This window comes from Panulirus ornatus, chromosome 56 (genome assembly GCF_036320965.1).
Source record: "Panulirus ornatus isolate Po-2019 chromosome 56, ASM3632096v1, whole genome shotgun sequence".
Lineage (NCBI taxonomy): Eukaryota > Metazoa > Arthropoda > Malacostraca > Decapoda > Palinuridae > Panulirus > Panulirus ornatus.
The window spans coordinates 11,481,183-11,506,925 of NC_092279.1; the positions used below are offsets into that span (position 1 = coordinate 11,481,183).

Consider the following 25,743-nt stretch of genomic DNA (forward strand, 5'->3'; position numbering starts at 1 on the left):
GAGGAAAAAAATAAAAAATAGATTTTTCCAGTGACAGAGAAATGCACCTTACTTTACGTAGACTGGTTTGGTACGAATTGTGGAGTAATAATCTAGTATCAGTCAATATCCATCGATTCAACATGTGTAGGGGCAAGTTATAATATAACAGGCTCTTGTTGAAGATAACTACCCTGTACACAGAAAACACTAGTCATATGGTCCTTGTTTTATGTACGTGTTAGATACTCATGATTGAAAAGTTGAAAAAAGCGCACATATATCATCTGATTTTGGAAGGAATTGTCCTTCGCTATTCAGAAACATTGGCGACAGAAGTGGTTGAAATAGATGGTTCCAAAGTGTCATTTAGAAATACAGTTTTGTATATCTTTCCTGTGCATGTTGCGGATAGCTGGCTATAGTGACTCAGGCAGTAATTTCGACTGGGGGTTAGAGACGGCTTTCGAATACCTGGCTAGTTGACTGCCTGTTTTGTAGTATTCCCTCGTCAGTAAGAATATGAGTGTTTCTCGATTCACAGTTACTTTATACCCAACAATGGGGATGGTGTTCTCTTACTTCTTCTACTGAAAATAGTGAACGCATTAGCGTTATGTAATGACGCTAAGCACGAATGAAATCAGTATTGTATTAAGTGTGGGTACTGCCACAAGTTGAAGACACTGAAAGTGTGGACGATAGTGATATATGATGTGCGGTAATCATGAGTTCAGTACCTGCTAGTGCTGATTTGAACTTATATATATATATATATATATATATATATATATATATATATATATATATATATATATATATATATATATATATATATATATATTTTTTTTTTTCTTTTTCAAACTATTCGCCATTTCCCGCGTTAGCGAGGTAGCGTTAAGAACAGAGAACTGGGCCACTGAGGGAATATCCTCACCTGGCCCCCTTCTCTGTTCCTTCTTTTGGAAAATTAAAAAAAATTGAGAGGGGAGGATTTCCAGCCCCCCGCTCCCTCCCCTTTTAGTCGCCTTCTACGACACGCAGGGAATACGTGGGAAGTATTCTTTCTCCCATATCCCCAGGGATAATATATATATATATATATATATATATATATATATATATATATATATATATATTTTTTTTTTTTTTTTTTTTTCATACTATTCGCTATTTCCCGCGATAGCGAGGTAGTGTTAAGAACAGAGGACTGGGCCTTTGAGGGAATATCCTCACCTGGCCCTCTTCTCTGTTCCTTCTTTTGGAAAATTAAAAAAAAAAAAAAAAAAACGAGAGGAGAGGATTTCCAGCCCCCCGCTCCCTTCCCTTTTAGTCGCCTTCTACGACACGCAGGGAATACGTGGGAAGTATTCTTTCTCCCCTATCCCCAGGGAATATATATATATATATATATATATATATATATATATATATATATATATATATATATATATATATATATAAAACTTAGATAACGGTGACGCTGTAAGGATTGGTATACTTAATGTTAACCGTTAACTTACAGTTAGAATTCCATGAGTAAAGTATTGAAAATTAATTTCAAAATCTTAAGCTCTTTGAGGCATTCTTTGGTGGTACTTGTGTTTACCATTAATACAGAATAATTTCAGCCTTGTTGACCTGTATAAGTAACTAACTGTGATGTAAGGAGTGTGAACTGTCATACGATGTCTCAGTTGAGTTGTCAGTTATTGTTGGCGTTTGTGGCTTGATTCTGGTAGTATTTACTCTCCCAGGTCAACATTCTCACCGAGTTTTCCAAACATATATACGTTTACAACGTGGCTAAGACATATCATTGTAAAACGTACTGGTATGTAGTGGCTTATGAATTAAAAATCTTGAAAAATCGTAGAAATGAAAGGCTGTGATACTTACTTTATGGCTGAGAAAGAGATATAGTGACTACGTTTGGATGCTCGAACCAAAATTCAGTGCACAACTGAACCGAATCATAGGTACTGTAATTACACTCCAATCGCCTTGTGTCACTAGAGTTCATTCGTCTATACATGTCAGGTGTGTTTACATGGCTAACTGGATCGTCTGAGGTGTACTGTGCACTGGAAGGTAGAACTGCTCTATTGATCATTGCGCTCCTTCTACCAAATTCTCCATAACCTTACGGGTAATGAGATTACTAAACAGTTCTTTGACGGCTGTGTTGAAACCAGACTTTAGATAAAGTATTTATACATATATTTGTATATAAGAGTTTCGCGTTAAGGGCGGGAGTATTCTGTATACAGATATCCAGGTGAAGCATAATTAAACTAGCCTCAGTTGTATTTTGATATTATATTTTCATAATTTCATTTGATATATAATTACCGAGTTAGAATCTGATACAAAGAAAAAGTTATGCAAGCTGATCCAGTGCAATTCCAGGTCCAAGGCCATGAATTGCAAGGAAAGAGCTGTTTGTTCAGTTACAGCCTAATTTGGAACTGATAATTGTATGTAGTTGATTTTTCAGTTATAGGTTTTTTATATAGTTATTTCAGCATATTGACCTAATATTTTACCAGACTGTGAAAGAATTTTCAAGTATGCTTGTGTTCTTACCAGAGCCTTTCCTCCTTTTTCCGGCAAGGATGATTATGGAAGGTTTTACAATCTCTTATACATTAATATAAGATAAATTAATTATTCATAAACTTGAATTAAAAGTAGTCTTATAATGTAAGGGCACCACCTCAATCACAGGTATATCTTTTTTTCATGTTGCAGTAATTGTTAAAGTTGTGGAGAATTCATTCTTTTCATCTAATACCTAGTGAGATAATAGTGGAGAGGGCTATGGAGATAGGAAAAATGAGTAGCTAATTTAACATTTGGTGAAGCATAGAGACCAACAGAACTTGAGAAAACCTTACCATACTTCCCCTAGCCACCAAGATTTACTGTATACAGCATTCAGTGCTAGTTAAAGTCCACTTTAGCTACATCACTATTAGCTTTAGATAGTGAGTGACCTTGTTCTCCAGTGTTAGTATAGTGTTTAGATAATACAGTAAACATTTGTGAAGCATGATTTGAAGCATCTTATTTAACCAAATGACATCTCAATATAATGGAGCAATGTTGTAGGTGTTTATATATCTGTTTATATGTGACCAAAGTGTATAAGCTTGTAACAGCAACACGAGTAGGCTTTACACTTGCTAGAAATATTAGTATTATATCTATCTGTCTACATCTCTGATGCTTGTTCCAATTGGAACTCCCTCAAAGGGATGGCCACGGCAACAGTCTCCATACTAAAGAACTCCATTGCTGCTCCTTAACCTTTACTGTCTCAACCTTAACAGGCCACTGAGAGAGGGCGAGTCCAGCACAGTGTTTAATCCTACCTACTACTTCTACCCATTGCTAACAAGCATGATCCAAACACTCTCTGTGCAGTGCTTGACAGTCCAAACACTTTTTGTTCAGTGCTTGCCAGAAAAGAACATTATCTTAGTTTATGATAGTCTAAGTGTCTGGCACAGGCCACCATAGTTAGAGACAGTATATGCCACCACAGCCATAGCAGTTGGACAGGTGACCATTGGGTTGGGGTCTGGGGAAGGGAGAACCTAGTCAAGGATGGAAGTCTTGGGAGGGGAAAGTTGTATAGGGATGATGGTCTAGGGAGCAGAGAACCTTATAGAGGGTGGTGGACTTGAGAGGGGAGGGCCAAGTCAAGGGTTGGGCTCTAGGAAGGGAGACCCATGCAAAGGCTGTAGGTCTGGAGAGTGGAGGGCCATGCAAAGGATGGGGATTTGGGATGGTTTTGCAGGAGTTGGGACTTGGGAGGGTAGGGACATGTAGCATTGTAAAAAGGTAAATCTCAGTTGCTAGTGAGAATGGTGAGGTTATCATAGGATCTGTTGATTTCTAGTTAGAGTTCACCTTCATTTATTTTTAGTGGTCCCATATTTTCCATCATCTTAGTTATTATTATAGAATGAGAAATGATAATCCCGAGCATTGAAATAAATTCTCTGTCATGATGCTTCACTGCTTTAGTATGTTGTTGACTCATGAATCTTCATTTGATTCCCAGAAAAAGATCCCAGAAGTCATAAAAGACCTACTGTTTTAAAAACTATGTGTAAATCTCAACTTTCATTGCTGTGTATTTGATACAGTGTAAACCTAGGTTTCAATTGTGCCGTACTTGGTAGCTGTATGTGCTTCCTATCCTGTGAATTCTTTAGTTAAGGTAAGATTCGTTTGCCTAATAATGTAAGGTTCTGAATTTATTATATGTATGACACCTCCACATGTATTCTTATTTTCATGAGGTGGGTCAGATGATTCCACCCTTTGTTTTTGCTCTGATTTATCCTCCCTTTATATCTAAAGTACAGAAATTACTTGCCATACATGCACATAAAGTGCATCCCTATCACTTACTTTGCACTCTTAAGTTGATTCCTTATTCATTCTTAAATTATCTTTTAATTCTTCAGGAGCTTCTCTCAGATGCTATGTACATAATACATGGAGAAAGAGTGAGTGCGATTCATCACCTTGAATACTAAAGAAGCAATGGAAGGTTCACCAGATGTAGGAACAACTGTTACACAGGAGGCTGAGAAGGCACATCCCATTGTATGTGTTAGTCAGGTATGCATAAAAGTCTATTCATCTGGTTTGTGACAGCTTTTTTATGCATTTTGTCACAAAGGGAGCATCAAAATACCTAACTTGATATAATAATGGCTCAGTCAGTGTTTAGCTTAACCTTTTTGTTGTGGTAGTTGTAGTAACCAGTGTATGCTTTGTAAGGGAGATTCTCATTTATTCTGTAAAGATATCTCGTATGCCCTGGTTCAGGCCAATGACTGGATGTCTTCCTAAGTGTACCTACTTAATCCAGTTCATTTATCTCATGCACTCTCACTTTCCTGAAAGTTATGGCTCTGCTACTCCAAAGTCTCCTTCAGTCCATCCTTCCATCTCCCTTTTGGTCTTCTCTTACCTTTGCTACCTTTATTTGTAATGCAGATCGTCTTAGTCATTTTTTCTTTCCTATTCCTTTCCTTAGGTTAAAACTGTTTCAGCACACCCTAGTTAGTTGTCTTAATCAGACTGTGCATACTAACACACCTCACTCTCACATTATCATTCTGCTTACTAACACATCTCACTCTCACGTTACTATTCATACATGATCAACCTGACTTGCACCACATATCATCCTTGGGTACTTCATTTTCATCACATCCACCCTCTTCCTCTCTTTTTATTCAAATATACCCATTTTTGCCCTGATACACACTACCTTTTCATTGTACCCAGGATCTTGGTCCCCATTCTCACCCAACAACTTGCTCCTAAAGCACTGCACTTCCTCCAGGTACTCCTCATTAGTACACTCAGACTTTTATGTTAACCCCCCTCCCCCACACATACACACACAGAGCTGTGCTTCATCATCATACTTTTGTTCACATAAACTCTCAACTTCTTTCTTTTACACAATCCCAGACTCAAACACTTGCTTCTTAAGTCTACATACAAAGTTGTCATTTGCAAACAGCAGGTGACTTACCTTGAAGGCATCCACTGCCCCTAGTAGTGTACTGTACTCTAGACCTGCTTCATGCTCCGAGACCCTTACAGTTACATTCTTCACCTGCTTGTCCTTGAACAGATTAAACAGCCATGCAGCACACACCCTTAATACTTATCCACCTTCACCTTCCTACCATCCTATTCACACATGCCTTATTCTCCAGGTAAAAAATCACTGCATTTCATAGCTTTCCTCCCACACCATGTCTTTGTATCACCTTCTACAGAGCATCTCTGTAAATCCTATAATATACTTTCTTCATGTCAATAAATTCCTTATAGAGATCCCTTTTCTTTGTTGCCTTGTGAAAAATATTAACATGTATGAAAAGTTTGGGAAAGTTCTTTGCAGTTGATAGAAAAATAACTGTTACTAGGGGAAGCTGAGAAGCAGGAAGTCATTACATGACAAGAAAATAACTGTTGCAATGTTTGTGGAATATTAAGAATATTGAGACAATATGACAGACTGCTAAGTTTGACTTTAGTGGAAATGTAGCTCAGTATTTAAACCTTGTTGGGAGAAGGAAATATGTCTTTTCATTGCTTGTATTTCTCCCCTGACATTAGTCAAATATTATGATCAAAAAAGTATCATGTTTTATTGTGACTGTAACTCTTTGATATTTCAGCCACTGGAAGACTTAGAAGAACGACTAAGCACAAATGGGAGCGCTAGTCAAGACGCTGGCCAAAGTAGTCAGCCAAGCAGTCTAGCATATTCTGGGGACAATGAGGAGGTTTGTAGAAATATTATTTGCTATGTTAAAAGTTTGCAGTTTTCTACTTTATGAAGTGGCTTATAACTTCTTATGCCATTCTGAATCTTCAGAGAAAAAGATTCCCGTGCTTACCATCATTAAGGTTCCATATAACATTTGGTAAAGTTACAGTCGTATGTTATTAAAATGAAAAATTACACAGACATGATCAGTCAGGATTTATTTTACTACCCATATAATTCCCTTTTCAGTTTTATTGATTTGCATTAGAACTCAAAGATGATTAGGTTTACATAAGTGATATAAGTTTAGATAATTGCTGCATTGAATAGAGTAGCACAATATCATTTTTGAAAGGGAAGTGAAAAAAAAGATGTATTGTAGTAGTGAAACCTTGTAGCATTTATGTAATTTTGAATTAGGTTGAATGTTTTTTCAATGCCCATTCTATTTACAGTTTCTCAGGCTACAAATGTTCTTGATTGTTCATAGATATAATTTCAGTTTCTTGTCGTGGGGAGAAATGTTTTGAAAGATTGTATACTTAAAGTAAACTTGTTTGTTATCAAGGGGCTCCCTAATCATTTATGAAATTGGTACTGGTATTTTACAGGAGTATCTCCGTGCAACTTGGCAGCGTCTAGGTGTTGGTCATGATGGTTATCTATCATTGGATGAGCTTGCTACTGTTTGCCATGCAATTGGAATGGAGAAAGTTGCAAACGAAGTACGTTGATTGATTGTTTTCTTATCCAAGTTACATGATTTAATACTTAATATCATTGTTTGGTGAAAAGAGAAGAGGTGGTGAAAGCCTTGCTTAAAATGAAATGTGGCAAGATGTTAGGAGTGGGTGGCATTGCAGCTGACTTTCTTAAGAAAGGGGTTGATTGGTTAGTTAGGAATTTCAGTGTATGTGTAGATCATTGTGAGATGTCTGAGGATTGGCAGAGTGCCTGTACAGTGCCAGTGAATAAAGGAAGGCAAGGTTTACAAAGGTGAATGTTCGAATTACACAGGTATAAGTTTAAGCATACTTTGTAGTTTGTATGGGAGAGTGGTGATTGAGAGATGGTGGTATGCACAGATCTTTGGATTAGGGAGGAATGTTACAGTTTCAGGAGTGGTAGGGGATGTGTGAGTAAGGTGTTTGTTTTGAAGATTGTGTGACATTTTTAAAGCAAGGATTTGCAAGTGGCATTTATGTATCTTGAGAAGGCATATGTTAGGGTTGATAGAGATGCTCTGTGGAAGTTGTGTGAGAGTATGAAGTAGGATGAAAGCTATTAGATGCAGACAAGTTTTTATTAAGGAGAAGGCATGTGTGTGAATAGGTACAGAGGAGGGTGAGTGCTTGCAGGTGAAGGTGGGTCAAGGGAAGGAATTTGTGATGTTCCCATGGTTGTTGAGTCCATTTATGGATGGGGTGGAGAGGGGTATGACAGCAAGGGGTTTGGGGAAAGAGCTTCACCTCTAATACCTTTATATGTGTGTATATATATCCTATTCTCCAAGTATTTCACACACATTTTTTTCTAAGCAACCACCTTGTCTATATGTCTTCTACAATTACAGGAGCTATATTGCTATCCCTTCAGGAACTACCTCAATGGGATGACTATATTGCTTTTCTCCAGTCTGATACCTTGTGCAGGCTACACCTCATTACCTTACTTTTGTTCACATTTACTCTCATCTTTCTTCCTGCCATACTCATAGTCACCAACAGATTTCTCTGAGGTTTGCCAAAAAGGGTTGTGATTTGCAAACATCGCCCCCTCATTATACTGGAGACCCACTCCTTCCTCCAAGCATTTACCTAACTTACCTCCCCATCCATAGGTAGATCCGAACAACCATTTCAACATCATACATAATTGATGTATACCCATCTTCATCAGGAATCAGATACCTTCTTCCCTTCTCTTTGTCCACTTATCTTACTCCTGGTATTATTTGGATAAAAATATTCTGTTATTTTCTGCCACAGGTATTGGAACAGCTGTTTAGCCGACTGGATGTTGACGGTGATGGCAGGATCAGTTTTGAGGAATTTGTCCATATGTTCCAGAATGGAGGACCAAGTGGAAATAATTCCTTGGTTCTAGATGAATCTTTGCATCAGGTAATGTGCATCGTTATTTTCTTCATGTTTAGAATAATCACTCATAAGATGAGGCTCAGTGGACCACACACCCTCCATTTTTTTCAGTTGTAGTTTTGGAGCATAATGACCAACGTAAGCTATGCTAAGTTCATTCTATTTATGTGTAACTTTTTTTTTTTTTTTTTTTTTTTTTTTTTTATACTTTGTCGCTGTCTCCCGCGTTTGCGAGGTAGCGCAAGGAAACAGACGAAAGAAATGGCCCAACCCCCCCCCCCATACACATGTACATACGTCCACACACGCAAATATACATACCTACACAGCTTTCCATGGTTTACCCCAGACGCTTCACATGCCTTGATTCAATCCACTGACAGCACGTCAACCCCTGTATACCACATCGCTCCAATTCACTCTATTCCTTGCCCTCCTTTCACCCTCCTGCATGTTCAGGCCCCGATCACACAAAATCTTTTTCACTCCATCTTTCCACCTCCAATTTGGTCTCCCTCTTCTCCTCGTTCCCTCCACCTCCGACACATATATCCTCTTGGTCAATCTTTCCTCACTCATTCTCTCCATGTGCCCAAACCATTTCAAAACACCCTCTTCTGCTCTCTCAACCACGCTCTTTTTATTTCCACACATCTCTCTTACCCTTACGTTACTCACTCGATCAAACCACCTCACACCACACATTGTCCTCAAACATCTCATTTCCAGCACATCCATCCTCCTGCGCACATCTCTATCCATAGCCCACGCCTCGCAACCATACAACATTGTTGGAACCACTATTCCTTCAAACATACCCATTTTTGCTTTCCGAGATAATGTTCTCGACTTCCACACATTTTTCAAGGCTCCCAAAATTTTCGCCCCCTCCCCCACCCTATGATCCACTTCCGCTTCCATGGTTCCATCCGCTGACAGATCCACTCCCAGATATCTAAAACACTTCACTTCCTCCAGTTTTTCTCCATTCAAACTCACCTCCCAATTGACTTGACCCTCACCCCTACTGTACCTAATAACCTTGCTCTTATTCACATTTACTCTTAACTTTCTTCTTCCACACACTTTACCAAACTCAGTCACCAGCTTCTGCAGTTTCTCACATGAATCAGCCACCAGCGCTGTATCATCAGCGAACAACAACTGACTCACTTCCCAAGCTCTCTCATCCCCAACAGACTTCATACTTGCCCCTCTTTCCAGGACTCTTGCATTTACCTCCCTAACAACCCCATCCATAAACAAATTAAACAACCATGGAGACATCACACACCCCTGCCGCAAACCTACATTCACTGAGAACCAATCACTTTCCTCTCTTCCTACACGTACACATGCCTTACATCCTCGATAAAAACTTTTCATTGCTTCTAACAACTTTCCTCCCACACCATATATTCTTAATACCTTCCACAGAGCATCTCTATCAACTCTATCATATGCCTTCTCCAGATCCATAAATGCTACATACAAATCCATTTGCTTTTCTAAGTATTTCTCACATACATTCTTCAAAGCAAACACCTGATCCACACATCCTCTACCACTTCTGAAACCGCACTGCTCTTCCCCAATCTGATGCTCTGTACATGCCTTCACCCTCTCAATCAATACCCTCCCATATAATTTACCAGGAATACTCAACAAACTTATACCTCTGTAATTTGAGCACTCACTCTTATCCCCTTTGCCTTTGTACAATGGCACTATGCACTATAGACAGTTATTTATACATAAATATATGCAACCAAAAACATTCATTACACTTCTTTTGTTTTCATACTATTCGCCATTTCCTGCGTTAGCGAGGTAGCGTTAAGAACAGAGGACTGGGCCTTTGAGGGAATATCCTCACCTTGCCCCCTTCTCTGTTCTTTCTTTTGGAAAATGAAAAAAAAAAATGAGAGGGGAGGATTTCCAGCCCCCCCCCACTCCCTTCCCTTTTAGTCGCCTTCTACGACACGGAGGGAATACGTGGGAAGTATTCTTTCTCCCCTATCCCCAGGGATAATTCATTACACATTTAGCAATAATCATGAATGAGCTGGATTACGGATTTTGGGAGTTTGAGGATTTTATAAATGTAGGGATAATCAGTATTTTATATGTATGCAGTATACACGAGTGTATGTTGTCTAATGCGTTTTAATTCTTTCTTCTAGGATGTACCAGGTTCCCCAATAAGTAGAATGAGTTCAGTTAATGATGAACGGCGAGGGATGTCAGCAACTGAGTCAAGTGTGTTCTCAGCTATTGATTCAGACAACACTGGGTGAGTACAGATCTCATGATGTTTGGTGAAGGAAAAATATTTTCACATTTTTCTCTTTTGGGGGTAAAACTGGGTGGCATGTGCTTTGGAGACGACTGCCATGTCTTCTCCCAAATATGATTCATTTTGAAGAATTCTAAAGAAAGGAATTTTAAAAATTTGTCAGCAGTTTTGATGCATGGGATTAAGTATATGATGGGTTATTTGAATGTGAGAGAGGGTAATGGTAGTTAAGGGTATAATGGGTTAGGATAGGGGTAACTGGTATTGTGAATAAGAATAATGACCAGCTTGTGGAGCTGTATACTGAAAAAGGACTGTGAGGAAATGAGAACAAATGGGAACATAAGATAAGGGTGCAAATGGAAATGTGGTAATAGACAGTGATGAGGTGAAGAGGAGATGGAGTGAATATTTTGAAGAATTGTCAAGTTTGGTGATAGGTTATGTGGTTAGGGTGGTATGTGAAACACATGTGAGCGTCATGGCAAGTGGTTTAGAGAAGAGAGAAGTGGAAAAAGTCTAATGTAGGATGAAATGTGGCACGTTGGCTGGAGCATGTGGTATTGCAATTGAAATTGGTAAGATATCTGTGGTGACTGTATTGTTTGTTGGTTAGTTAGGATCTTAACTGTATGCATAGCTCATGATGAAATTTCTTAGGATTGGCATGATGCATGTATAGTGCCATTGTATAAAGCCATTGGTGACAAAGGTAAGTGTTTGAATTACAGGGGTACAGGTTTTTTAAGTGTTCCTGTTAAGTTGTATGCAAGTGGTGATTGAGGGAGTAGAGGTATGCATAGAGCATTAGACTGGGGAGGAACAATTTGGTTTCAGGAGTGGTAGATGTTTGGATTTGGTGTTTGCAATGAGCAGTGTATATGAGAAATATTTAGGGAAACAAAAGGATTTGTATGTGGCATTAAGGGATTCAGAGAAAACATATTATGAGTTGATAGAGATGCTTTGTGGAAGGTTTCAAATATATGATGTAAGAAGAGGTTAGAGATGCTTTGTGGAAGGTTTCAGATACATGATGTAAGAAGAAAGCTATATCAAGCAGTGACAAGTTTTATGAAGAGAGTGAGGGATGTGTGCAAGTACGTATAGAGGGAGGTGAGTGATTCCAGATGAAGGTGGAACAGCAGCAGCAGTGTGTGATGTCACTATGACTGTTTACTTTGTTACATCCTCATTTGACTTTTGTATGTTTTCATTCTCTTGCTCACTCAGCGTAAGGAAAATAAGATTTTTTTCTCAGTTTATTCCATTAACAAATGGTACAGTATTTTTAATTTACACCACAGATGATAGTTGACTACTCATTATGATCTTCATCTTTATCAATAGCAGATAACAAGTCAACTTTGTTAGTTGAAAGTTCTTCATGATGTTTGGTAAGGACATCAAAATCTCTAAACCTAGCCTCGCGTAGGGATTTAAGTCTCTTTTCATTTTGCTCTTCTTTCCATCTATACTGCCAGTATCTTGCTTCATCCATTGATATACCTGTAATAGACAGTTACATTAGATTTATGGTTATTTGTAATGGGTTTGCACTCAAAAAGTGGAGACAGGCATCAGCAAAATTCTTGGTGAAAAACAAAATTTAACATTTCAAGATTCATCATGTTGTACTAGTGATATGCCAAGTTATATGCAAAGGAAGGCATCAAGGTGGTTAAACACTTATTATTTCTCTTCTGAAAAATGCATGACAACTCTTACTATAGCCAGTGTATGAAGTATCAGTAATGCATGGGAAACATACTGATGGGAAGGGGAGATTCTTTATAAATAATATGAGATCATGTTGAAAGTCCAAATATTTATGGATACAGCACATTGTGATATCTTGAAATATTTGTTAGAATATACTCCGTCGTGTCAGTGTTCCAAAAGAAGTATAAGTGTTAAAGTGCATCAGTAAATTACCACAGTTTTTAGAATTCACTGTACATCCATGAGATTTTACATGAAGACTGGGCCTAAGCTTTTATTTAGCTAGTCATTACATTTTTGATGTTTCTGAAAGTACTTGGTGCGAATTTTTTTCTTTAAACACAGAAACTTGTGATGTTATACTTTTAATTTGATGCATTCATTTACATTAATTTACCTTTAGTACCTCTGATACTGCACTTTTTTCTTGTGAATATATTTAGATTACTCTCCAAATATTGCAAAGGGAATTATTTCATGAGAGTGTTTTAATCATTACAGTAGCATGATTGTTACATTTACTGGTACGAGTTCTTAGCTTTTGTATCTTAACCTCCTTATGATTAGTTCCTTTCATTACTTTTGGAAGTTTACTTTCCCCCTTCGTACTGTTCAAGTTATTAATAAAATATTCATCTAAAAGAAGTGCATGTCTGGAGTTTGTTAGAGGCTCTGTATATAGAATTAATCTACAAGTAATGTTGTTTTGTACACAAAAATAAGCTTGTGCAGCTTTTCACAACAGTAGGTTACTTGACTTTGTTGGCACCATACCTGTAAGGTAAATGATGGCAAGATTTGAAAGCCCTGCTATAGTTCCAAGGGCTCCTCCAATAATCCCACCAGCTACCATAGCACGAGGTCCTTGCTTAAACTTGTACAGTAATCCTGTAGTACTCCCGGCTGTTACATACCTGGAATATGAAGTTTTTAATTTAATATATTTTATAAACAAATAAAGAGTTTTGTACATTATTAGAAACGATAACTGAAATGCAGTGTATATTACTAAACAGAAGAATGCATTTGGTTCAGATTGTAGCTCAATTGAATCTCATTGGTGTATATGGCATATATGTATATTATTATTATACAATCTCAAGGCCCTTCCTCAAATCAGGAGCATGGAAGTGATGGATGTTTTAGTGAGAAAGCCCTTGAAAGATTTTACTCCTTTCTGTCCATTGACAAGCAAAAAGTCACCCCCAAAATGGGCTGTATCATTATGCAGCCAATAGAGAGTGACTTCTAGCTTGTAGTGCAACCAATAGGTGGTGAAGTCTGGTAATGTCCACTATTAATTACTTAAATATATAATCCTAAGGCTTTTGGAGATAGTGAGTGAGGAAAGGTTGAGAGAGGGATAAATTTGTCAGAAATGGAGGAGACAAGAAGGAGACCATATTGGAGATGGAAGGATGAAGTGGAAAAGATTTTCAGTGCTCAGGACCTGAGCATTCAGGAGGGCGAGAGGTGTGCACAGAATATAGTGAAATAGAGCACTATGGTATAAAGGGGGTGACATGCTGCCCATGAACTGAACCAGGGCATATGAAGCAGCCAAGGTTATGGATAGGAGAGTGTGGTTTTGGTGCATTACATATGACAGATAGATGAAGGATGAGTGAATGAGGCCTTTTCTTTGTTCCTGGTACTGCCTCACAAGCATAAGAAACTGCCAACAAGTATGGAGGGAGTAAAATGTTTCCAAACTCAAACCCCTAGCCAAACATTTCATCCTGGTTTTGGAATAATCCCTGCAAACTTAAAGATAGTATACAGAGTACAAGTGTTTGGAATCAATAAAAAGAAAATGAGTGATTGTGAAATAATTTGAACCTAAATTGAATTTAATGTAAATGGTTTTGTATTGGTATAGAGCATTTATAGAAAAAAATGGTGGGGGGGGGGAGGGTAATATCTGATGAAAAATTAAACCTTTGTGTATGCATTCAAGATTCTTACATACTCCTGAGGGAACATGTGATTTGGTAGAATAAATGCATATAGTAAGTACACATAACTTTTACATGACCACTTTTTCCTTAAGAATGTAAAGTACTATGGTCAGTATAAAGGGAAGACTAATATATTGTAAAATATAATTTTACTTACTCCAGAAGTGCAGACTTTCCTCGGTATACTGATACAACAGTAGTAAAAAACATAAATGATCCACAGAATAATCCTAATCTCCATCCCCACATCCATGCACCACGGGCAAATCCTAGAGTTACCTGTTGGTTTAAAACTTTCTTTTAGTTGAAATTAATCATTAAAATTTTGGGTTAATTTTATTTTTCAAGAATTTTTCAAATCAGGAAACAATAATGCACAAGCCAGTAAATTATGGCACCATTTCTCATGAAAGAATTAATAATAATAGACTTTACTAGGAATTTTCAATAGGTTACCCCTTAGGCCACATCATTTGGTGAGTATGCAGTCTGCAAAGGGTGAGAGAGGCTTGGAAAGCAAGTCTTATAACTTTTGTTGATGACAAAGCACTGATGGCACATTTGAGTGAGAAACTAGAAATTGGCGACCAAGTGTAGGAGAATGTGTGAAAGGAGGAAGGTGAAAGTAAATGTGAATAAAAGTAAGGTTATTAGATTTAGCAGGGCAGAGGGGAAAATTAGTTGAGGTGTGAGTTTGAATGGAAAAAACTGGTAGAAGTGAAATGTTTTAGATACCTGAGAAAGGACGTGGCAGCAAATGGAACCATGGAAATGCAAGTGAGTCATAGGGTGGTTGGGGGGTGAAGGTTTTTGGAGCATTGAGGAATATGTAGAAAGAGAGGTCATCATCTTGGAAGGGCAAAACTGGGTATGTCAGAAGGTATAGCAATCCTGACGATGTTTTACAGATGTGAGGCATGGGCTATTGATGAGGATGGGCAGACGAGAGTATATGTGTTGGAAATGAAATGTTTGTGGTCAATAATTGGTGCAAAATAGTTTTACTGAGTAAGTAATAAAGGCATAAGAGCGATGTGGTAATGAGAAGAATGTGGTTGTGAGTGTTGAAGAGCATGTGCTGAAATGATTTGGACACATGATGGAGAGAATGACTAAAGAGAGGTTGCCAGAGAGAATATAGTAAGTATCAGAAGTGGAGGGAGAATGGGGATACCAAATTGGAGCTGGAAGGCTAGAGTGAAAAAGATTTTGAGTGATTGGAATCTGAACACACATTTGGATATCAGTTGTGCAAGGGATAGAGTGAATTAGAATGATGTGGTATACAAAGTTGACATGCTGTCAGTGGACTGAACCAGGTCATGTGAAGCAGTCGGGGAAACCATGGAAGGTTTGTGATGCCTGGTTGTGGATAGGGGGCTGTAGTTTTAGGGCTTAATACAAGACAGCTAGAAAATGGATGTTAACAAATGCAGCCTTTCTTTGTCAGTTCCTGATGCAAATGCTGTAAGTGGCAGTCAAGTATGGGGGAAAAAATAATCCTTTTCACTTTTTCATACCACTATTTCTGACCATAGTATGATAGAGAACCTTGTATAAGGTCATTTCCATTGATGTCTTCTATTGATTAGGGAACAGATTTACTCTGTATTGTGAAGTTTCTGTTTTTTTGGTTGCTAAAATTGTGAAGTCAAACGCTGTGATTTGTGGCAGTAATCTTTGGTCTAGAGTCAAAAACACCCTACAAAAGTGATCCTTGTACTAGTAACAAAACAAGAAAAAATTAATTTAGGTATTATGAAATGTATTGCACTATTTTGATGCTGGTGAACAAACATTGGACGATGGGAAAGGGCTAAGCTTACCTCTTATAATCGTGATATCAGCTCATGGTAATGTAAAAATGAATGCCACACACTTTCCAATTTATCAAAGATGTAATGGTTGTTTTCAGAAAGGATGATCATAAGCATACATTACATAAAATAAATTTATTTTAATATTTATGCTTACCTTTGTTTGTAGTTGTCTTTTAGCATCAAATGCATTCTGGAAAGCAGTTCCTTGGTTCCTTTCTATGAACTTCAAATAACTCTCTTTTGATTGAAGTGTACCACCAATTAGTGATCCTGTAAGTACTCCTAACATAGCACATTGCGCAATCTGTTGGGATGAAAGCATGAACACTTGGATAGGTTTCATGTAAAGCTAATGTTGATTATACAAAGATGCTGATAATATTGAAAGACCTTCATAATTACATAAAGAGTGACTAGCCTGAAAAGCATGCTTCCAAATTTAGTTATCGACACTAAAAATAACTAGAGCTAGTGTTATGTTAACACTGAAATAAGACATAAAATCGTAATGTCGCAAAGGTTGTTGTTTATTTATACATTGATGGATGGTTAGAACACATGTCCAGCAATGAAATCAAATTAATGAAGTCAAGTTAGAAGGGAATGGAGGTTTGAGTTGTGATAATAGAATCTGCAGAGGCTTACTGTTGGTATTGAAGAAATTTGTTGGAGTAAGAACTGGAACTTCAGGGTATTGTATTTTTTTTGAGGATTTTGATTATATGAAGCATGACTGGATAAATGTGAGATTAAAAGGGTACAAGTGTAAATATTCAGTATGTACATTCAGAGTTGCAGTGGTAATGGAAATTCTCGTATTTTCAGAGGTTAGACAAATTGTTCTAGATCTGATGGGGAAAAAAAGTGTTTGAGGTAATTTGCTCATGTGCAGAAAATCAAATTGTGAGAAATATTAATATGTGGCAGATGATACTGATACAGTGAAAGGCATGTTTATAGGGAGAGTGATGGATAGGTATAGATAAATCGTTAGATAGATAGACAGAGTGGTTTGCTGTGGTTTCGGTGCATTATACATGACAGCTAGAGACTGTGAACGAATGTGGCCTTTGTTGTCTTTTCCTAATGCTACCTCGCGCGCATGTAGGGGGAGGAGGTTGTCTTTTCATGTGTGGCGGGGTGGCAATGGGAATGAATAAAGGCAGTAAGTATGAATTATGTACATGTGTCTACATGTATATGTCTGTGTTTGTATGTATATGTATACGTTGAAGTGTATAGGTATGAATATGTGCGTGTGTGGACGTGTATGTATATACATGTGTATGTGGGCGGGTTGGGCCATTCTTTCGTCTGTTCCCTTGCGCTACCTCGCTAATGCAGGAGACCAACAAAGTATAATAAATATAAAAAATAGATAGACACAGTACTTATGAGATTTTGCCACAGCAGGGCTAGTACATAGGGCTCAATATGAGCAAATCTAAGGTTACAAAGCGAAAGTTGTGCGAGTTATGTGTTGTCAATTGTTGTGTGAGATGGAGAAACTGAATGCTTATGGATTGAATGCCAGCAGCCAATGCATAGATGTGGCAGAAAGAGAGCAGAGCAATATGGGCTAGAGAAGTGAAACTTGACGGCCGATGAAATGTTGGCTAAGTCCCCAGCCATCACTAAGCCTTCTGATAACTAGTAGGTTTAGAAGGTCCTTGTTGTGATTGTAGAAGTATGAAATTATGCGTCTTTTGTTAAAATTGATATAAGGAATTTTATACAACTGCGCAAAACTAGGTTAGTTTAAGTTCCTGCCCTTCTTGATTCTTTCTGAAAATATTATCACTGTACCCAAACAACGAAATTGTATTTAACTTTGTCTACCATACCAAATTATCTTGTTTTGCACAGAAAAATAAAATGTATTTTTTCAAAATTCCAACGAAAGACAGGAACTTTTGTGGTTGCATAATTTCTCTTGTACAGTTCATTGAATGACATGCAAAGAAGGTTGTACAAGAAAATTTCTCTTGTACAATTCATTGAATGACATGCAAAGAAGGTTGTACAAGAAAATTAAGTTACCAAAGTGATTTTTTTTTATAATATATATGAGGTGGAAGGATGGAGTGAAAAAGAATTTGAGCGATCGGGGCTTGAACATACAGGAGGGTGAAAGGCATGCAAGGATTAGAGTGAATTGGAACAATGTGGTATACCGGGGTCGACGTGCTGTCAATGGATTGAACTAGGGCATGTGAAGTGTCTGGGGTAAACCATGGAAAGTTTTGTGGGGCCTGGATAATTTGTCATTAGCATTAACTGGAATAGTTTTCTACATAAAATGATATTTGTATGAACATGTTGAAAAATACTTGGCAAAAATCATGCTATGTATGTTTTAAGTTATGTTGCATCACCACAAGACCCATGAGGTATGCCAGATGTAATGTCAGGAATATGTAGTAAAGATGTGCTTTATTTTTGGAAGTTTTTTCTTAAACAAATATGATTACTAAGGGTTTTCATCACTAATATCAGCAATTTTCACAGTTTGCTAATTACATACTGCAAATGAGAGAGTGCAGTTCTTGTACAGGCCTGCATAAATTGGCTAATAAATAGAAAAATTTGGAAGTTGGATCTCGTAACTGCATAGAATGCCATCCCAAAGCATTAATGTCCATACATTTTTCCCAAAGGCAGATGATTCAAGAATTATGAGTGTATATAGTTACAGTAAACGGAAAGAAAAACAGTGACGTATGGGCACCAACCTAAGTCAATAGGGCAATGTAAAAGTTATGAAAACATGTTTTAAAATCAACAAAAACCATAACAACTTTACCCAACATTATGCAGGAGCTAGTATTTACCATCATATTCAATGTTTCAGTCATAATGTACCACATGTATTGTTTTCTTCCAGCACATGATAAATATTCACTGAATGTGGTTATGTTTGGTGGAAAGAATGAAAATGTTGTACACAAAATCTTAATGTAAACTCATCAGGGGGCAAAGTGCTTCTGGTCCCTCAAAAGCCACCACACAGGATGATCCTGCCACAGGATAATGTATTAAGAGTACAATTCAGGATAATGTTCATCTCAGTGTAACCTTCAGATTCAGCTTTAACCGAAGCCTTAACCTTTAGTTTGGATGAACATTGGCCAGGATTACTCCCTCAACACAGTCTTCGATATGGCAACTGTTGGTATCAATTCGGGAACTAAACATCAAACCACCATAGACATATTTTTTTCAACTAACATCCAAATTGAAAACTTTTTGGCTGCCTAGGGAGCTAGGGGAGGATATTTGATAGATTGTTGATTTCTAGAAATGTTTTGCCAAGTTTTATCCTAACGCCACATTCCTTGATATTCATAGCCCTACCCACTACAGTTTTATTTATCAAGGAATTATTATTATTGTATCGTCACAACTGGTATAAGTTACTATAATAATTTTCCCACCTCTTTTTATCTATATGGTGCCCGTAACTTTCTTATTAACTTATGTATTATTTGCATAATACAAAAAGGGGGAGGTAAATAGGGTAAATATGCACAAAAATATAAAAGCCTGGTAGATAATGGAACTTAATGATCTATGCCTTTTTCCTTTGTTAAATTATGAAATCCTTTACGAGATTCCCCAATAAACAACTGTGGTTTACCGTCGTCATTTCAGGATTCAAGTCTCCAAACTCATCATATGAGAACATTTGCCGTAATCTGTCCTGTCCCGTTTCCTCTTTCTTGTCGGCATTCTTTACGGTAGGCACGTTTTGGTCAATGGCATCAGGGTTATTGAAGACTTTCAGTACATTAAACCCAATGATAGCTCCTCCAGAATCACGCCATACACTCCTTTTTGGCAGTTTCCAAAATATCGAATAAAATTGTGAATATTGTCCTCCTGCTCTCGCCATTCGTGTTGGTATGTTGGGGTGTGAGCAGACGACTCGCTCTGGCAACTGAGGGTAGAAAACAAACATTGATTATCGTATACTCTTACTCTCTGTTACTGTTAAGATGCATTTTGTCGTTTACAATTGAAATGAAATACGGGCATACTTACAAACCTAAATTGAGGGACTAAATATTTCGTAAGTTAACATTACTTAGCTTGTTCAAGGAGTAAATAATTATCGTATTCCATTTTGGATAGAAATGCACTCCGCTTGGTGCGATGTTCATGATAGAAAACGAGAATTTAGGGATATCTTAGTTTTAAGTTTTCATGATATCTGAATGTCATTTAACGTAAAATATTTCTTATAATTTTACTTTTATGATACACAATATCATTCTTATAATAAGCAGGTCAATGTGAAATTCAGAGATATACATGAACTCTGGGATCCTTCCGTTATGATTGAATGATTCATCTGTAAAATGTTGCTTTACACATAGGTACTTACAGTAACAATCAAATGAGGAAATTCAGAGATGGAATTTAGAATTGCATAATACTTTCATTCGTGCAGAATATTTGCACAATGTTTACTACAGCTTTCACCAGTTCTTCTCTTTATACAAAACCAATTTTCACGACTCTCACTTTGCATACCTCCACATCTTAAACATAGATTTACCCTCCTCTTCACTTCCTGCTGACTTTTCTTGTACATCTCCCAAGAAATGGTCATACAACTCTCCTTTTGCTTTCGCTAGCAACTTTACCACTACATCCCACCCTCACCACTCATTACCCTTTCTCACCTGTCCATTTCCCCTATACTTTCATGCATTTTTCAGCAGTACTTCATGGAACACCTCTCATTCCTCACCCCATTCCTCTATCCACATATACTCTCACTTCTTGCCCACCTACATTCAATTTCTTCTGGTATCTCTTCTCACAGGTATGAACATAAAAATGAGGAAAGTGGAATTTTCTTGAAAGTTCATTTCCTTATGCCTTTATCTAGCAAGGGCTGGAAATTCAAGTATTTATAAAAATAATGTTCAGATCATTCATTTTTCTTGTGTAGTGTCTTTGGATTCGGTACCTGACCCTCATTTCTTTAGGGTCAAGAACCATTAGATCTAAGTTTTTGCAAGATGTATTGGCTAGATTAAGTCCTACATTTGGTTGTACTTTAGGATCTGGGTTAGGTTAGTACAAAGCGAGGACCTAACTTAAAGCCACCAGATGTCTCAAAATTGGCCGAAGTCATGCTTTTGAACTGTATAGTATGTTGCATTATATCCGAAGAACCTTAAGGACCATAAAAATGTTCTGCTTTTATAGAAAATTAGCATAAATGTCTCCTTTTATCAAAATTGCAACCAGTGAGCTGTATAGCAGCATACAATTTTTACTGGAGTTATGCATACTTGTATAAATAACAAAGGTCTGGTGTGATTTTGAACTTAAATTATATCTTTGTTGATAATGACTGTGAGAAGAGTAACATCCCAACCCAAGCTATATCATCTAATGCCCAACAGTTTCATATATTAAAGTCCAAATACATAACTTCATAACTGTATCCTTAATGAAGAGGTATAAGCCATTAGTCATTGACCACTACATTATAGGGATAGTCCTGAAAGGTGCAGGATCATATCTTTCCTATTGGAATAGCACTAAGGTTTTATTAAATTGTATTGTGATTATTTAACATATATTTATTGCTTCTTACAGCTAAATCTATGCTGAAGCTATGGTAGGTGTGCTAGTACCATCAGTGTATTGGATGTTAGGATTGCTTAGATTATGTTCTTATCTCAACTGACTCAGTACTTAGTAATAACATTTTTTCTTTTTCCATTATTTAAGAGCTGTCCCACTTTAAAGTCTAGAAAATCCGGTCACTTTCGCTTAATTAGAACATGAAAAATTAAAACATAGAATCTAGGAAATAACAGGATCTAATCTGACTTAAGGATTTTACCAAAGCCACCTAACCTAAACCTAAGCTACGAAAAATCTTAACATAATCCATCTAAACAACTTAAACTAGCATTTGACCTAAATTAGGATCAAATCTAAGAACCTAATCCAGGACCTGGTACAGAACTTGACCTAAGAAAATCTAGGACTTAAACCTGACGACTTAACATACTACCATGGAACCTATTCTGAGGCAGGACCTAATGTAAGGACATACAGAGATGTAACGTAGGCCCTAACATGACATTACCTATCACTAAACTGAAGGACGTAACCAAACCTAACCTAAGGAGAAACTATGGATCTTAGACCTAACTTAATCTGACAAACTTGGAACCTTTAACTTGACAAACTGTGGCTCTAGGACCTATCCTAAGCTGATAAATTTGGAACCTAGGATCAAATCATAGAATCAAACCTAATAACTTGTTCCAGAACCTAATCCAAAACCAGACACAAATGCCTGTTATGAACTCTCACATGAACTCAGCTGGTTTCAAAAACACTTTCTTTATATATTGTTGTATTACTGTGAATTGTTAAATTTTCTGAATACTCTGAGGGCTTCTGACAGACACTAGACCCTATGAAACAATTTGTCCCCTACCTTAGGTTAGGTTTGGTTAGGTTTACCAAATTAATGGTAAATATTAGTGGAAGACTCATTTGGGCTTATATATGTCTCTCTTGGAATATTCAGAAGGTTGTGCTTAATTTCAAAGATTTTCTTTTTACAATGCTTTTGGAATTGCTCCTATTCTTTTTGTTTTTTAATATTTAAAGATTGATTTTCCTATTCTATTTTGCATGCAGTGCCACTGTCAGGGAATTTGACTTACTTGGCATTTGCCAGCACCATGCTAGATTTCCTGTGGAGTAATGGAATCTCAAATTCCTTACAGATTTTCAAATCACCTTTGGCATCCTCTTGGGATATTAATTCAGGAATTTGACAGATGAGTTTACAGTGGCAGGCAAACAGTATCAAATGGCCAAAACTCTAGTTTTGTATATCCTTTACCATTTGATATTGGCACTGAGACTTTTAAGAAGAATTGTTCTCCAATAGAAGAATTTCCAGTCCCTTGTTCCCTCCTCTTTGCCTTCTATGAAATGCTGGAGATACATTGATAATGTTCTTCCTTACCCATCTGCCTAGAATAATTTGATTTATGGAATAATGAATTGATAGCATGAAGCTTGACAGATTTGTTTTCAGTTTTATGTATAGTATTTATTAATTTATTTGTTTGCATACTTGGGTACTACATCTTTATTACATATGCAAATTTTCATGGAGATAATGAGAACCTAATCCACCCTACTGGGAGGAAAATTTTTTATTATCAGGACTGTAAAATGAAAATAACTTCATTTCAGATTGTTATTTAGACATACACAAAATGCAAGTAAAGCATTACATATTATGGTAATGGAGTATAAATTGATTATTTTACAGGCTAGAGCTAGTGACTTTGAAAACGACGGAATGAGGTTGCAACATATATACATTAATGTGAATAGCTTGACAGGCTTTTTCTTTTTTTAATGGTATTACTTTACTGGTAATTAAGACTGTAGACAAAAATTATTGGTTTTAGACATGCTGAACAAAGGCATGTCTTAAAAGTCTCAGTGCCAATATCAAATGGTAAAGGATATACAAAACTAGAGTTTGGCCATTTGATACTGTTTGCCTGCCACTGTGAACATATGAAATCTTTATCTATTTTGAGTCTAAAAGTAGCATAATAAAGTCAGATTATCAAAAATCTATAATCCTTGCAACAAGCTTTGTTTAAATTATCGTCTAAACATAACAACAGAATGTATACCAGTTGCAGGTTCTAAATGGTATTTTTGAAAATTTATAAAACATTTAACAAACATTACTGAAATTTTATGCTCCAAGTTGCCTGCAGTCTGGATTGCAGTAACTGGATCAAGGATTTTGGAAGTTTTTTATTTGTTCATAATTATAACAAAACCATGTTTTATAAAAGAGTCCTGGTGTTACCCAGAACCTCTTTCTGAGGCTCCTGCAGTACAAGGATGCATTAATTCCATTTATAGGAAAATGAAGACTTCTGTGGAGTGAAAAGTTTTTTGACAAGACTGTATTTCCAATGATACAGCCTCACCAAAGGTGATTTTTCACAAGTGGTGTATCATCTTGCAGGCTGAACCTAGTAACATGCTTTGGGAGTTAAGGATTTAAGAAATACAGATTTTTGATAATCTTCCAGTACCGTTTTTAGTATTCCTTATGTTACATTTGTATGTGTAAGCTTTTGAAAAGACTCTTATATTCAAGAGTAGCAGCAGCACAGCCTTCTGATTAAAATTTTGTAAAAAATGTATAAAACTAAGCTAACAGTAGTGGGTCAGGGTAACTCTGATTACTCCAATCTTACAATCATATATACTTGATCATTATGCTGGAAAATGTTCAGCAAAAAGTTGATACAAGTATTTAAAGATTAAAGACAATCATGGAAGGCAATCAGTACTGACATGATGGGTACATAAAAGCATAATTTGATGATTTATGTGTATGTGCATATATGATATCTTTGGTATAGTAGTGGCAAAGCATGTGGTCTCATTGATTTGTTGCCCTTGAGGTGATTCATAGAATGTTCTAGAATGTAGATATTACTTTATCAGTGCAATCTGAATATTGAAGTTTTGCCCTTCTGCATTAACTTCTCTGGAATATATAACTTTTTATAATATACTGTACCTATTTGCATATATTTATCTTAGGTTGAATTTCTTCCGTAATGCATCTGTTCATAGGATAGATGCAAAAGATTATAATGTATATCATATATGAAGGGACTACCTGAGGGTTTGATTGAAGGATGTAATATAAATAGTGTAATTCTTAATCTTGCTGTGAGTGTTTAAGTACACCCGTGTATATCAGTTCACATATCGCAAGAACCAATTTACTGTTGTTGTCTGCCAATTTACTTTGTTGAGTTATTTTTGTTTACTGCATCTGCCATAATCACTGTAGACATTTTAAGAGAATAGAAAGAACAGCCACCTATATAAATATGACTGAATTATTGGATATGTTTATAAAGTTCATAAGAAAGACCAAACAATCAATTACTACTTTACATTGCATAAGAGATTGTTCATAACTTTTCCAAAAGAGATTTTTAGATATGGTTTACAGATTCTTTAACCAATGTTATTTGCCAGTAATTCCTAAAATTAATAAATTACAGGGTACAGTATATGCATTGTGCAAGACTTTCCCGTGATTAGCACAGATTTGAAAGTAAACTCAGAAATAAAACTATTCAAATCAGAGACTGGTCCCACATCATGAATTATCTTGGTATGGAGAGTAATAAAGTAAGAAATATTATTCAAATGTGAAGTTTCATACTTCTGCACAATGGGCATCAGATGATAATAAGTGTAAGTGATTTGGAATGGGAGTAGTCGTAATAATGATGGATGTATAAAAAAATTCCTTCATACATGTTCATCATTTCTTGCATTAGTGAGGTAGTGCTAGGAACAGATGGATAACAACCTCATTAGTTCACATCCATTTCCTAGCTTATGTATAATGCACCAGGACCAGAGCCACCATCCACAGCCAAGCCCCACAGACCTTTCTATGGCTTAGCCCTTACCACTTCATATGCCCTGGTTTAGCCATCTATACCCCATCACT

General features: G+C 36.8%; 2 protein-coding genes across 11 annotated transcripts in view; one reads left to right on the plus strand and one right to left on the minus strand.

Annotated features, from left to right (window-relative positions):
• Positions 1-1,687: 1,687 nt before the first annotated feature.
• LOC139765887 (uncharacterized) overlaps positions 1,688-25,743 on the plus strand; it is a 123,636-nt gene continuing 99,580 nt past the window's right edge. For 5 of the 6 annotated variants that reach the window (XM_071693775.1, XM_071693777.1, XM_071693779.1 and 2 more), the window contains exons 1-6: positions 1,992-2,128; positions 4,458-4,614; positions 6,198-6,305; positions 6,901-7,014; positions 8,278-8,412; positions 10,572-10,681. In XM_071693775.1, coding sequence (XP_071549876.1) covers positions 4,537-4,614; positions 6,198-6,305; positions 6,901-7,014; positions 8,278-8,412; positions 10,572-10,681 — 545 coding nt within the window. In that variant the 5' untranslated portion in view covers positions 1,992-2,128; positions 4,458-4,536. Of the gene's footprint in view, positions 1,814-1,991; positions 2,129-4,457; positions 4,615-6,197; positions 6,306-6,900; positions 7,015-8,277; positions 8,413-10,571; positions 10,682-25,743 lie in introns of those variants that run through there. The other variant, XM_071693776.1, reaches the window with a different exon arrangement.
• 140up (RPII140-upstream gene protein) overlaps positions 11,918-25,743 on the minus strand; it is a 41,303-nt gene continuing 27,477 nt past the window's right edge. For all 5 annotated transcript variants that reach the window (XM_071693781.1, XM_071693782.1, XM_071693786.1 and 2 more), the window contains 5 exons: positions 19,822-20,121; positions 16,339-16,488; positions 14,522-14,643; positions 13,181-13,320; positions 11,918-12,193 (listed from right to left, as the gene is read on the minus strand). In XM_071693781.1, the coding sequence (XP_071549882.1) occupies positions 12,003-12,193; positions 13,181-13,320; positions 14,522-14,643; positions 16,339-16,488; positions 19,822-20,121 (903 nt within the window). In that variant the 3' untranslated portion in view covers positions 11,918-12,002. The remainder of the gene's footprint in view (positions 12,194-13,180; positions 13,321-14,521; positions 14,644-16,338; positions 16,489-19,821; positions 20,122-25,743) is intronic.